Source organism: Melanostigma gelatinosum, assembly GCF_949748355.1.
Source record: "Melanostigma gelatinosum genome assembly, chromosome: 1".
Taxonomy (NCBI): domain Eukaryota; kingdom Metazoa; phylum Chordata; class Actinopteri; order Perciformes; family Zoarcidae; genus Melanostigma; species Melanostigma gelatinosum.
Window position 1 is genome coordinate 27,904,057 of NC_136634.1, and position 12,067 is coordinate 27,916,123.

At 43.0% G+C, this 12,067-nt stretch overlaps 1 protein-coding gene across 1 annotated transcript; it reads right to left on the reverse strand.

Annotated features, from left to right (window-relative positions):
• LOC306775853 (synaptic vesicle glycoprotein 2B-like) lies at window positions 1-10,206 on the reverse strand (the record flags this gene model as incomplete). The annotated part of the gene is made up of 11 exons (XM_079266391.1): window positions 1-184; window positions 384-543; window positions 1,522-1,719; window positions 3,085-3,218; window positions 6,638-6,726; window positions 6,844-6,919; window positions 7,187-7,275; window positions 8,252-8,365; window positions 8,938-9,027; window positions 9,438-9,571; window positions 10,158-10,206. 11 exons carry the CDS (start codon window positions 10,204-10,206, stop codon window positions 1-3), a joined length of 1,317 nt encoding a protein of 438 aa, XP_079122517.1.
• Window positions 10,207-12,067: the final 1,861 nt, after the last annotated feature.

The window sequence follows — 12,067 nt, forward strand, 5'->3', positions numbered from 1 at the left end:
TCACTGGAGGACTTTCCCTCTGGTGTCGGGTAGTTTGAGGGCCACCAGGCCACCGCACACGAGGGCAGCGAAGGACAACAGGATGGGGACAGCTTTGGTTTTGCCCACAAAGCTGGTGAAGATGGAGCTGCCGAGCACCGCCGCCAGCTTACACAGAGCGTTCAGCAGGCCGAACGCGGTGGCCCTGAGAGACCGAGACACGACATCACATGACATGACATGACATCACCACTACTGGGATTCTGAAGGTCTTCAAACGTGATATTTCTGTCAGGTTGGCCAAGTTTGATCAATCCATGTGAACAATCAACAGAATTGTTTTCCTGCATCTTCATTATGACAATAAGGAATATCAAGACAGCTGCAACAGTAAAGGTTGGTACCTTTTAGAAGCAGGGTACAGCTCCACGGTCACCACCTCCATGCCGTTCCATGCAGCTACACTGACGCCACAGAACAGACACTGCAAGGCGATGATCGCTGATTGGCTGAAGCTCAGGAACAGGAAGACGGTGCAGCCTGCTGAAATGAGCATGGCGCCACCTGAGGAGATCACACAATGCCAGTATTAAACCACGTAGAGTCAATGGATGTACTTCCAGCTTCTCTCTTCATTGTTCTGGACTAATGCAAAAGAAAAGCAAAAACATAAGCTGGCAGAAATGAAGCAGCACCAACACCATGACAGACCAGACAAAGAGAGCGAACAGCTGGAAGAGATGAAGTCTCTATGAAGGCCAACAGCTGATCACTGAAACACAGCAGTGTGCTGAACCGTTAGCACTGAGATAAACCATGGAAACTCATCTCCAGCAGGGAGACATCAGAGGCAGGATTATTAATGATAATTACCAGTTGTTAAATCATCCCTCGCGTACTTTTGGCTCATTTGGACTGTTGATATGAACATTTGATCTGTTGTTTATGGTGAAATGTTCATCCATTAATACACTAATAGTGAGGGTGAGGTAGCTAGTTGTACTTGAGCAGACTGAGATGTTTTTGTGTGATTACAGAATGATAAATGTCCACAGTCACTTATAGAACAGCTCATTAAGCGACACTCTTTAAAGCAGCATCTAGCGATGAGGCTGCAGATCACAAGTGAAACTGGCCCTTTGAACAGAAAGCATCCTCCTGCATGTCTCCTTATCTAACAGTGACAACAGTCAGGAGAGTAAACCTGCTGAGGACCAGCTTCTCATAGTAAATGATGCTTCCTGGCTTCATCTGGTCCTTGGAAATGAATCCTGTGATACGTGAAGGCAGTGGCATGGAGGTTGAATTGTATATGTTATTGCCTCGTTACTGATTCAATCCCTGCATTTCAACTGACAGCATGTTCTACTGTTGGTCCAACATGCTCTGGACCAACAGATGAATCAATCGTCTGTTTTTAGTCTCAGAGCCAGACTAGTCAGGCTGGTCATCATCTCTTCTGAGAATGCATTGTTCATTAATAGTGAACGTTTTCAGAATGTACGTATCAACAATCAACAGTCATCAGTAAATGATAACCACCTATAATCTTGGCTCTGCCAATCTTGTCCATGAAGAGGGCTGAGATGATGTTGCCTGGCAACACAGCCAGACTGCCCAGGAAGCTGACCAGGTAAATTAGAACGTCGTTCTCCTCCACCGTATCCAGGTGGCAGCCCTGTTTGTTGTGCTCAAAGGTGGTGTTCTCCATCTTACAGTCAATGAACTTCTCCCACAGGTCTACAGAGAACAGGGAGACCAGGAAACATGAGAGGAAACATACAGAACTCAACTGGTTGAACCTGGTTCAGCCAACCGCATGGCAAGGTTTCATTCAATTGGAATTTTATTACTGATCTTAGATTTGATTAATTAAAGGTATAATATGAAGGAATGTTCTGAAAAAGAATCCCTCTCTCATCACTTGTGAGCCAGATGAAGTGTGTGTGACGTCTGTATCTGCAGACTCTGCTCTCTGCATCCCGTTAACGGCACTCTGTCATGTCCCGGACGTGTGACACCGAGGCACCAGCATTATTACATCATGGGCTCATGGTCCCCTTTAGCTCTGTCAGATGCAAAGTGACCGTATTTCATCAATGACTTCAGTTGCCAACCAAATATATCAACATAGTTTAAAGATGTCTCTGAATTGATTAAATAATAAAACATAATTGGTATTTATGCTTCAAAACATTAAGAAAGAAAAGGTTCTAAACTGAGTCTAAATACAACGTTTTTAACTTGTATGGTGTGGACGGAAAGGAACAGTGAAAATGTAACGTAATGTTAGTAGAAAGTCAGAATTGTATTGGGCGATATTGCATGGTTTACGGTAACGGAGCTTGTGTTTCTAATGGGAGGAGGCTCAGGTGAATGTTAGGTTGGGACGATGAGTCTATGATGAAAAATGAGCCGCTATTGACAAAAACCTGGGACCACAACAACTAACGAGGCCCTATTGCATAAAAAAGATTGTGTATGCAATGAGAGGAGACCCAGGTGAAAATATATTCAGCTTAAATGTCATGAGAGGTGCATTTATTGGATCATGAGGTAAAACACCTGTGGAACACCAGTCATGCTTTATCCTGCATTGCACTTCTACCACTGAAGCCTTTTTAATGGACTGTGGGGGGAGTCCTTTGACCATAAAGGAGCACCGGATCCTTGTATCCTGTAATACATGATCTTCATAATCCAATGTAGATGTGTGTTGTGGTGAAAGATGAAACAAGCTTGGTTAGATTACTGTATATTATAGTTATATCGTTTCACAGTATCTGCATTCCTAATTCCTACAGTACAATGCTACTCAGTATCTAATACATTTATGTTAAAAGTACCTCACTGTTCTAACTACAGACTCTCTGCCTGACGATGATGGCTCATACGGGGCACACTTGTTTCCCACATAGACAACCTTACAGACAAACAAGGTCTAGATCGAGCCAGCTCACAGCGTGTTGGTTCAGGTGTGGTCCGTGTTACCCCACACTGACCTGAGAGTAAAGCTTTTGGTTCAACCCACCTCATATTTAAGCTGTAACCGTAATTCACTCTTATTCTCTGGGTTCTTCCCAGCCCTGCTGCAGCTGGACCTACCTGTGTTATAGAAGACAGTGGAACGGATGGTGCAGTTCTCAAACACAGTGTCTGTGGACTTGATGTCTTCAAAGTGACAGTCTTCAAACAGTGAGCTCTCAAACTTCACTGACTTCATCTCTATACTGATGAACCTATGGGAATGGGATGGGACACAAACACCAACAGACAGAAAGCATGGACTCTCACTTCTACTGCTGTGGCAGCACAGAATCAGGATGCTAGGAATGGGTTCAACTGTGCTAAATCCAAGATGGCTACCACTGTTAATACTGCCATGGAGATAGACAGATAGACACACTGTCAGAGGCAAAGTAGTGGAATGATGATCTCCATGGCAATATGATATATTCAATGGCAGCCTGTATATTTATACTATTCATGCTTGATTGACAGTTAAAGCCCATTCTGTTTCAATTCTGCAAAAAGCATAGAAGTTAAATAATATACAGTAGTGCAACATACTGTATATATCTGTACTGGGAAAGGTGCACTCTCTCATTGTGTTAAAGAACCCAACAGCAACCCCAGGTTCACAAGTGTCCTCCCAGCTCATCATTCTGAGATTCAGCTGTCGAGGTGATGCAATCTGTGTGCAAAAGCTTTGCTCAGAGTGAACACAGCTCTATAGAGCTATAGAGGTAAAAATGTATGCAAAGTAAATTGAAAGAACAGAATAGAAACCACAAGGATAAACCTTAGATACCATTAACGTAGGCTATATTTCAAATCTAAAATACATGCGGCGCACCCCTTACACACAGCACAATGTCTGTGCTGTCAGTAGATCCACTGATTATAGACAATTATACGAAAGACTAAAACATATAAACTTCCCATTCAGTCTGAATGAACCCTGAGGTCATAAACATACGTCACCAAAGTATATCAGTTAAAGAACAAAATATAACGTCTATCAAGACAGGATGTGTATGACTGCATTATATCAGTCAGGCACTGAATCGACAGAAAGACGGGTTAAAACCATCGGCTGTGTAGAAGAAGTGGGCGTAATCGTTGTGACGTCACCTATTGGTGACTGCCGGTTTGAAGCCTCTAGCTCAGTATTTTGAACATTGCTATCTTTGGATATAACCAGAAGTGACACGAGAGGGTGGAGCTAAGTGCAACCCAACACTGAATAAGACATTTTTAGAGACCAAAATGTTGCAATTAACTTTCACGAAGTGAAACACACTATGGAAGGGTTAAAGATGTAAAACAGAAACACTGACTACTCGCAGACCGGAAAACTTTGTGGTAGAGATCTGTCAATCATAAGATAGACCCGCCCTAAAGCATCCCCTGCTTTATGGCCTGTTTGACTCTAAATGGACCATAATGTACTAAATGAACATCATGCTGTATTGAAGAAGACTTGAAACTAAGTCTCTCTTTATAGATGTCACAGTGAACCTGGAGATTAGTTTTTCGCCACCTGCGCTCAGCTTTCCGACACTCTCGTTTCTCTATTTTGACCAGCATAGCATTTCTCCAAGGAGATCTTTGCTTACCCGAGACAACCTTCACTTTAGTGGGTGCAATGGCATCAATCATATTTTTAACTTTAAAATTGAAGCCATCTACAAGCTCATTGACTGAGAGGCAATACACAGAGCACTACACAGTCAGACTGTGAACATCATGCTGTATTGAAGAAGACTTGAAACTAGAGATTGAGACCATAAACTCATGTTTACAATGTTTACTGAGGTAATAAATCAAGAGAGAAGTAGAGTCATTTTCTATAGACTTCTATACAACCAGAGGAGTCGCCCCCTGGTGGACACTAGAGTGAATGCAGCTTTAACACATGAAGCACTGACTTCACTTTATAGAACTGGAGAATTTAAAAAACAAGATCACGAAGGTCTGCATGCATTAAATCCTTTCTTCCCTTTCATCCATCTTGTATTACAGGTTATGTCATGCGCCGGTGTGATCTCATTGGTTGCGCACGGACATATCAGAAAAAAACAAGGTCAAAACTGAAACCTATTGAAGATTTACAACCTGATCTCACAGAAATACGTGACATGACCATGACCTCTTAGCAGTGCACTACATGGTGGTGGCACAACATGTGTTGAAAAACAGAAAATAGTAAGTCAATTAGGATCCTTTGTCCCGGAGGACATGCGATTTAGACGCATCCACATGATTATGCAACACATGTTTCACATTATTTTGGCCTTTGTCTTCAAGATGCAACACCAGTTGTGTGAAATACAGATAAAAACATAATTCAAAGCGGTAATAAGGTTTTCTTCCATGACTTCTAATCACCACAGCAAACATTAAAGTAACCGGAGCAAAGTAACACAAGACAATACATCCAGTCTGTGACTGTCAGAAAGGACTCCAACATGTCACACTGTAACACACGGCTCAAGAGACTAACACACAAGATAATGAATGATATTAATATTGGATTAAAGAATACACACTATTTATTTTTCCTATTTGCTCCCAAGTCTGTTTCTCACCACTGGGTTTCAGCTGAAAGGAAAAGGCTAAAATATTGTCCTACAAAAACATGAGAATACATCTGCAGCATTTTAATTGACCAATATTCACACATGTAGTTATGGTCAGATCTGTCGTGCTCTAGATGAGACATATTATAAATCTGTTCATTTACACATTCACCCAGTCTGAGATGTATTGCCAGCTAGCCTTTTCTTGCATGTGTCAGTTTAAACTCTTGTAGTCTGGATTATGACTTGTTAATATTATTTGTGTAACATTAATTTACGATCCTCACACCGAGCTCTGATTGGTCAGTAGGCTGCTCTTATTCAAGTCGATCTCTTGTCTTCAACACAACCTGCTCTAGATTAAGTCAGGTGTTCAGCGTTAGTTGTCATGGCGATGTACCGTCATTCAGTTAAGCCTGAAGTTAGTTTGGTACTGGAGTTGTCACCTTTTTCACAGGTTCATGTATTTTAGTTCATTCAAGAACACATTTAAGCAGCATTCTGTCCTGTCACTGCTGCATACACTTTCACGCTATACTGAGTTCTCAAACGTTCAGCTACAGGAAGCGATGGATTCGTGGGGTTGTAACAACACTGTTGGTGTATCTGTACTAACTTCACCTGTACGGAGAGTCAACCTCTGGCATGTACACAACACACAACTCTCTTGTTTATAGGATCTGAAAAGAGTGATACAATAAAAGCATGAAGCCTTCATAAACCGGTCAAGGTTTACTGTCTTTAATGTCTTTGTTCTGTCTATGAGCATATTGCTAATGTTTTATGAGCTCCAGGGCATCACATACAACACATACAACACAAGTCAGCATGCAAAGCACAGTTTCTGATAAGAACATAACTGAGAATGAAATGATTGATTGAGATAATAATAACTCCGATGTTGACTAGGGGGAGGTTTCCAAGCAGTAAATGGAAAGTATCTGTCTCAGAGGACACGGCTATGACTGTTCAAACAAACACGTCTTCACACTGGTCATCAGTCAAAGCAGTATAGACCTCACACCGAGTGAATCTCTGTTTGCTTTGTGTCCAGGAGGTAATACAGCGAGACTTACTTGTCGTGGATGTATTCTCCTTCTTCGTGGATCTGGTTCTCCAAAGAAAAGTTAAAGTGGAAGTTCTCCACTCGCTCTCTATGGAACACCTGAACAGACACAAAGCAGGTATTTAAAACCAAACAATGTTAATTCAAACCATGGACACATTCAGAATGTCTCGCTGTCACAAGAGCAGGAGAAAGTGATCGGTGCTGCTTCGTTACCTTGACTCTGGACTCGTACTCCTCATGCTGAAGGTGTTTGATCATGTCAGGGAACCAAACGGACAGACCATAGTAACTGTGATAGAGAGGAGGCTGGATCAGTGAAAGGTGCATAAAACAAGTGCAACCAGGTCAGAAAGACTGCAGACTGTCTATCACATCAGAAAGGACTGCTCCTCTGCTTCATCATGTCAATATGGCCTTGCTCTCTGGGCGTCCTTGTGGACCTAAAGACTGCATTTACACGGTTCTGTTGGGTTGATTTTTCTGTTATCGGCATTCACTGCTACACACACCCATACATACATCTCAGGACTGACAACACATGACATCATGAACTAACCTGAAGGCCATGCAGAACCAGATGATGGCCATCAAGAGTGTAGCAGACCTCAGTTGGGCAGACAGGAGTGATGCCACATTCTTCACCACCTGGGACATATGAGAAGTAGAAGAAGTGCTGCTGGCTATATGCTCCATATACACACAAGCATCAAAGTGCTGCATCGACTTCCGTCAGTCACAGAATTTGATTTCTCGATGTGATAATAATAATCATGGCAATTGCCAAACCTGTTCAATCAATGAGTTAGCAGTCAGTCTGTATAACGTAATGTTTACTTCTCTTGGTTGGTTTGTAAAAAGTCGGTGTGAACAGAAACTGGACCAGAACTAAAGTGATTCTGGAGGGAATCCCTCCTCTGAGCCTCGGCCTCCATCACTGAGCTCCAGTCTCTTCTTGTATTGATAAAATGCTATGCAATCTTATTTCTTCTAAGGTGTAATATTTTACACCTTCTACGGTTTCGCAGTTAGTATGGATAAAATAGCTTATAGCAGCTTTAATAGTTTTAGCTTTAATAGTTACTCGGGCAATACTCATATGAGACGGTAGGGCGAGGGAGAAGCAGTGGAAGTTTACTGGCTTAACTGCGTCACAAGGGCAGTGCCGCCATCTTAGGGTAGGCCCAACAGCCTCGGGCTGTATTAAACCAGTCCCCCCCCGCAGTCTACAACATTTCATAACACACTGACAGAAGACTACGCCTTCTGGGACGGGCCAGTGTGGACGGATTTGTCCAGGCTCCTACCAGGTGGCTTACTTGTACAAACAAGCTCCGCCTGCTTCTTTGATTTTGACCAATGGGCTTCCATAAGAGGAACCTATATGAATTACTGCGCTGCTCTGTTCAAGCGTTGTTCTTATGGCGGATCTCGATTGAGAGTGAAGCTATTAGAAACCCATGCATGTTGAATTGCGGGGCTGCATAACTTTGTTGATAATAAACCTATTGCTTTTGATATAACTAAACGCCTCTTGAGAGCTTTCGTTGTCCTCTTAAATCCGCTCTGAGTGTGGGAGATAAGTTTTTCTCACAACACTTGCATTGGGTGTGTTGCTACGTACCAGCTTACTGAGTGTTAGTGAGCGTACAGCCCATCGCTGTACAGCTGTTCCTGTAGCACTCTGGATTTCAATAAGCTCATCCTCTGCTGTCTTAGGCGTCTTGATGTGAGTCACCTGAAAAGAGAGGGACATTTTAAAAAGAACATTTGATCTTTGTCTCAACAGCTTCTCCTGAATGTAACACGGACACATTATTTCAACATCAGTATGAGAATTGGTTCACAATTGAATTCCGCCCCTTCTGTTTCACTCACATCCCAGTGAAAGAAAGAAATCTATGACTATGATACATGGACCCACACATGGGACTTTAACAGATCATTGGATGGGCCACGTTCTGTGTATTGTCTTGTGGGGCTTTGTGCTGTGCTGAAGGGGGGCCGAGAGGTAGAGTTGACATCTTGCATGAGTATCTTATTGTGTTGTTTGAGTCACCTCAGCGTTGTTTGAGTCACCTCAGCGTGCCGTGAGTACGTACATTTCATTTGATTGTGGTTTGTGTGCAGTGGTTTATTCATAATTTGACATGCATTGTCAATACGATCTATATTTTCAGTACAGCAGTCTGTAGTTCCAGTGTATTCTGGGTCATGCATTGAGTGTCACCGGGTCACATATACATCCATTCATATCTGAATAATATTTCTGAACTGTTACATGCATGTTGGATAGTGACATGTACTCACAGTAAAGACTTTCTCTGGCTGTCCTTTGGCCCTCCAGTTGGTGTCATGGACCAGTTTCAGGATCATCCATGCCTCATCATGTTTGGCATTCTGCTCAAAACACACACAAACACACGCATACAAGCATGCACACAGCAATGTAAAAATAATCCAGTCACTAAATTGCAATGTCGTCACCATAAACTCAAACCAACATCAGGTAGAAGCAGTGAGCAGTGGACCTGCATGGGGTTAGTGCATCTCAGGTATATGCAAGGCCCCAAAGATGAAAGCACTCCCATCAAGTATCAAGTTGAATCGGCTCCTTTGTTGATTTGTTCACCATCAGAGGGGTCATGTGTTCCGGGTCTAAATCACAAGCACTTTAATTTGCATTTAGATGATTTAGTTCCGATGGTTGAGGTTTAATGAAGCGCTCAGAGACATTTGAACAGTGAAGTGCTCGTCCTTTGCATTAGTGTTGGAGTAGAAGTGCACTATAAACATGTGTGCAGTCTCACCTCCAGGAGGAAGCGGGGACTCTCAGGCATGAAGGTGAGTCCAACCAGAGAGCCGATAGCAGGAAGAGCCGCAACCAGGACAAACACCCGCCAGCTGTGGAACTGGAACTCTGTGCCCATGCTGAACCCCCAACCTGTACAACACACACACATACACACACACACTGGGATTGTTTACCGTAACTAATAAGGTGCTTTTATTCATTTGAACTATCAATTTCTTTGCAGCATTTATTTATACCATTGTACTTTTTCAAGTAGGAGGTGGGACATTTCTTTGTTCCAAAATGTTGCATAATTCTACAGTTTACTGTATAATACACACGACTACAACAGCATACTATGATCATTAGTTAGTTTAGAGAAAACTCAACATACTTAACTAATTTATGAGAACAGAAAATGAGTGCATGTGTGGGTCAGGTGTCCATCAAACTGAAACTTTTCACTACAACTTAAACGTAGCCTTTTCCCGCCTACTCTCAAGACTTTATGTCAACAAAGTGATAGTTAAGACCCCAGGAGGCGGAGCTTCCCACAAGCAGATGACATAGCCTCCCCCACATCAAGCGTCAGATGCGAGTAAGCTGACAAAGTGGAATCAATAAGAGCTTTGTAATCCTGATCCTCGAGACTCGTTGTTTTTCGTGAGGCCGCCAGGAGGATGCCCAAGGTGCCCATACGAGTTAACTGCGCAGCACTAATCAAGCAGGAAATCACCTGGGGCAGTGAAGATGAGTAGAGAAACGGGCTGACTAGTGCTGTCCATATAGCTATTACCAATATACTGGTGACATGTCCCCAAATAAGCATGAGGGCCATTGTCGATGCTGATCCCAGGGTCCAGCCCAGACTGAAAAAGCACTGAGAAGTCATGATGCCCCCAACAAAGCAGGTTAAGGCCACAACTCAACATCGCAGCCTGTGTACTGTAACCGTAAAAAATGTTTTTATATGGTCTTTGCAATAGTCTGTAAGATGTGTCACAATGGCCTAAGAGGAAGCACCTGCTGTGTGTTAAAACGGTTTCCTGTAAGCTGTGGACAAAGGTATCTGCAACAGGAGATAAAGCACCTTCCTGTTTTCTTAAGGAAATTTACCAAGGCTCAGATGATGACTTGCCCCCTTTCATTGTCTCCTTTCTGTATTCTTGCCAGCTAAGCTTGTCGAGAAGAGTTGAGCCCACAGAGCTGCCTCGGATACATGCTTGCACATTCAAGGGAGAGTCAGGATATAAAAGCACAAAGTATGTACTCAGAAATCAATAGTTAAAGTGTAATCAAAAGATAAGGTTTATGATCATTATATAAAAAAATGTTTAATGAATATGTAACGAATGTTTAATGCATAGAGTGATTTAACAAATGTAAAAACTGATTATAATAATATTCTGTGTGACCGGAGCCGAGATGTGGGAAGAGTGTTTTGTCATGATGAGTCAGCAGAAAGAGTGAAGTTAGGAACAGATGTTTTTGGGTGTGGATCGGAAAAGACTGTTGCAAGAGATGAGTCATAGAGGCATAATATATATAATATAGGATAAGTCTGAACTTGTCTGGACTTGTCTGGACATGTCCAGAACCAAACGCCCACTCAAGTGAGTGGGGGAATGAGATCATGTGTTGGATAGGAGGGGGCAGAACAGACAGCCCAAATCATGAATAAAAGGAGACGCTTGCAAGCTGCAAACTGGGATTTCTACACGAGAGCCGTCCAAGTGCTCTGAGAAGAAGATACGGACGATCGCAACTGAAGTATCCGAGGACTTCGTCTCTGTTCACGGAAAGAAGACCGCAGTTCGTGGACAAAGAATTGAAAGACGGAGATTTTCCTCTCCCCACTGCTCGCCGTTAACAACTGAACAATGGAGAAGACGCAGCAGCCCTAGAAAGACTTTGTACTGAGTTTTGTGGACTGTTGGCCGAACTTCGCTGCGAGAGCAGGAGGAGCCCGAGGGTCCAGCTCCAACCGAGCCGTCTCGGCATCTAAAACTAATGAGTATAATCTGAAGAAGAATCAAGTGTAGTAACGTTTAATGAGAGCTGTAGCTTAACCCTTGCAAACTAACTAAATATAACCTGCAATAAATATCTAATCTGTATTTAAAGTAAATTTCTCAAGTGCATTCATTTGCTCAAGTAGTAAAAAGTTCCTCGTGGCAGTAAAAAGTTAAAGCCATTGTATGTCTAACAACTGAGTTCTGTAAGGTTATCCTAGAGACCGAATCCACTTAACAATCCCTTACGGTTTTAGAAAGAAGAGATCCTAGCCGTTAAAACCTAACCTGGCATTTACCAAGAGCACGGATCCATAAGAGGGAAGCTGCCATAACCGACGCGACTGGTAGGAGCGCCCGGGGTCAGGGTGGCCCCTCGACCGAGTGCACTCAGACCGGAGGAAGCAGGGTAGACGTCGGGAGTGACGGCAGTTAGAAGAGCCAGGCGAGTTCCCTCGCAAGAACACCAGCTCGACAATCTTTTAATAGAGAGCTGAGTCAGTAAGTAGCCTCCGTATCGGGCCAGAAGTACCCCAGGATCTAACACGTGGCGCCCAACGTTAAAGTGAAGCCACTAGGTAACACCACCAACCACCAGCAGCACAACATCACCAGCCGAGCCGACAATGTCACG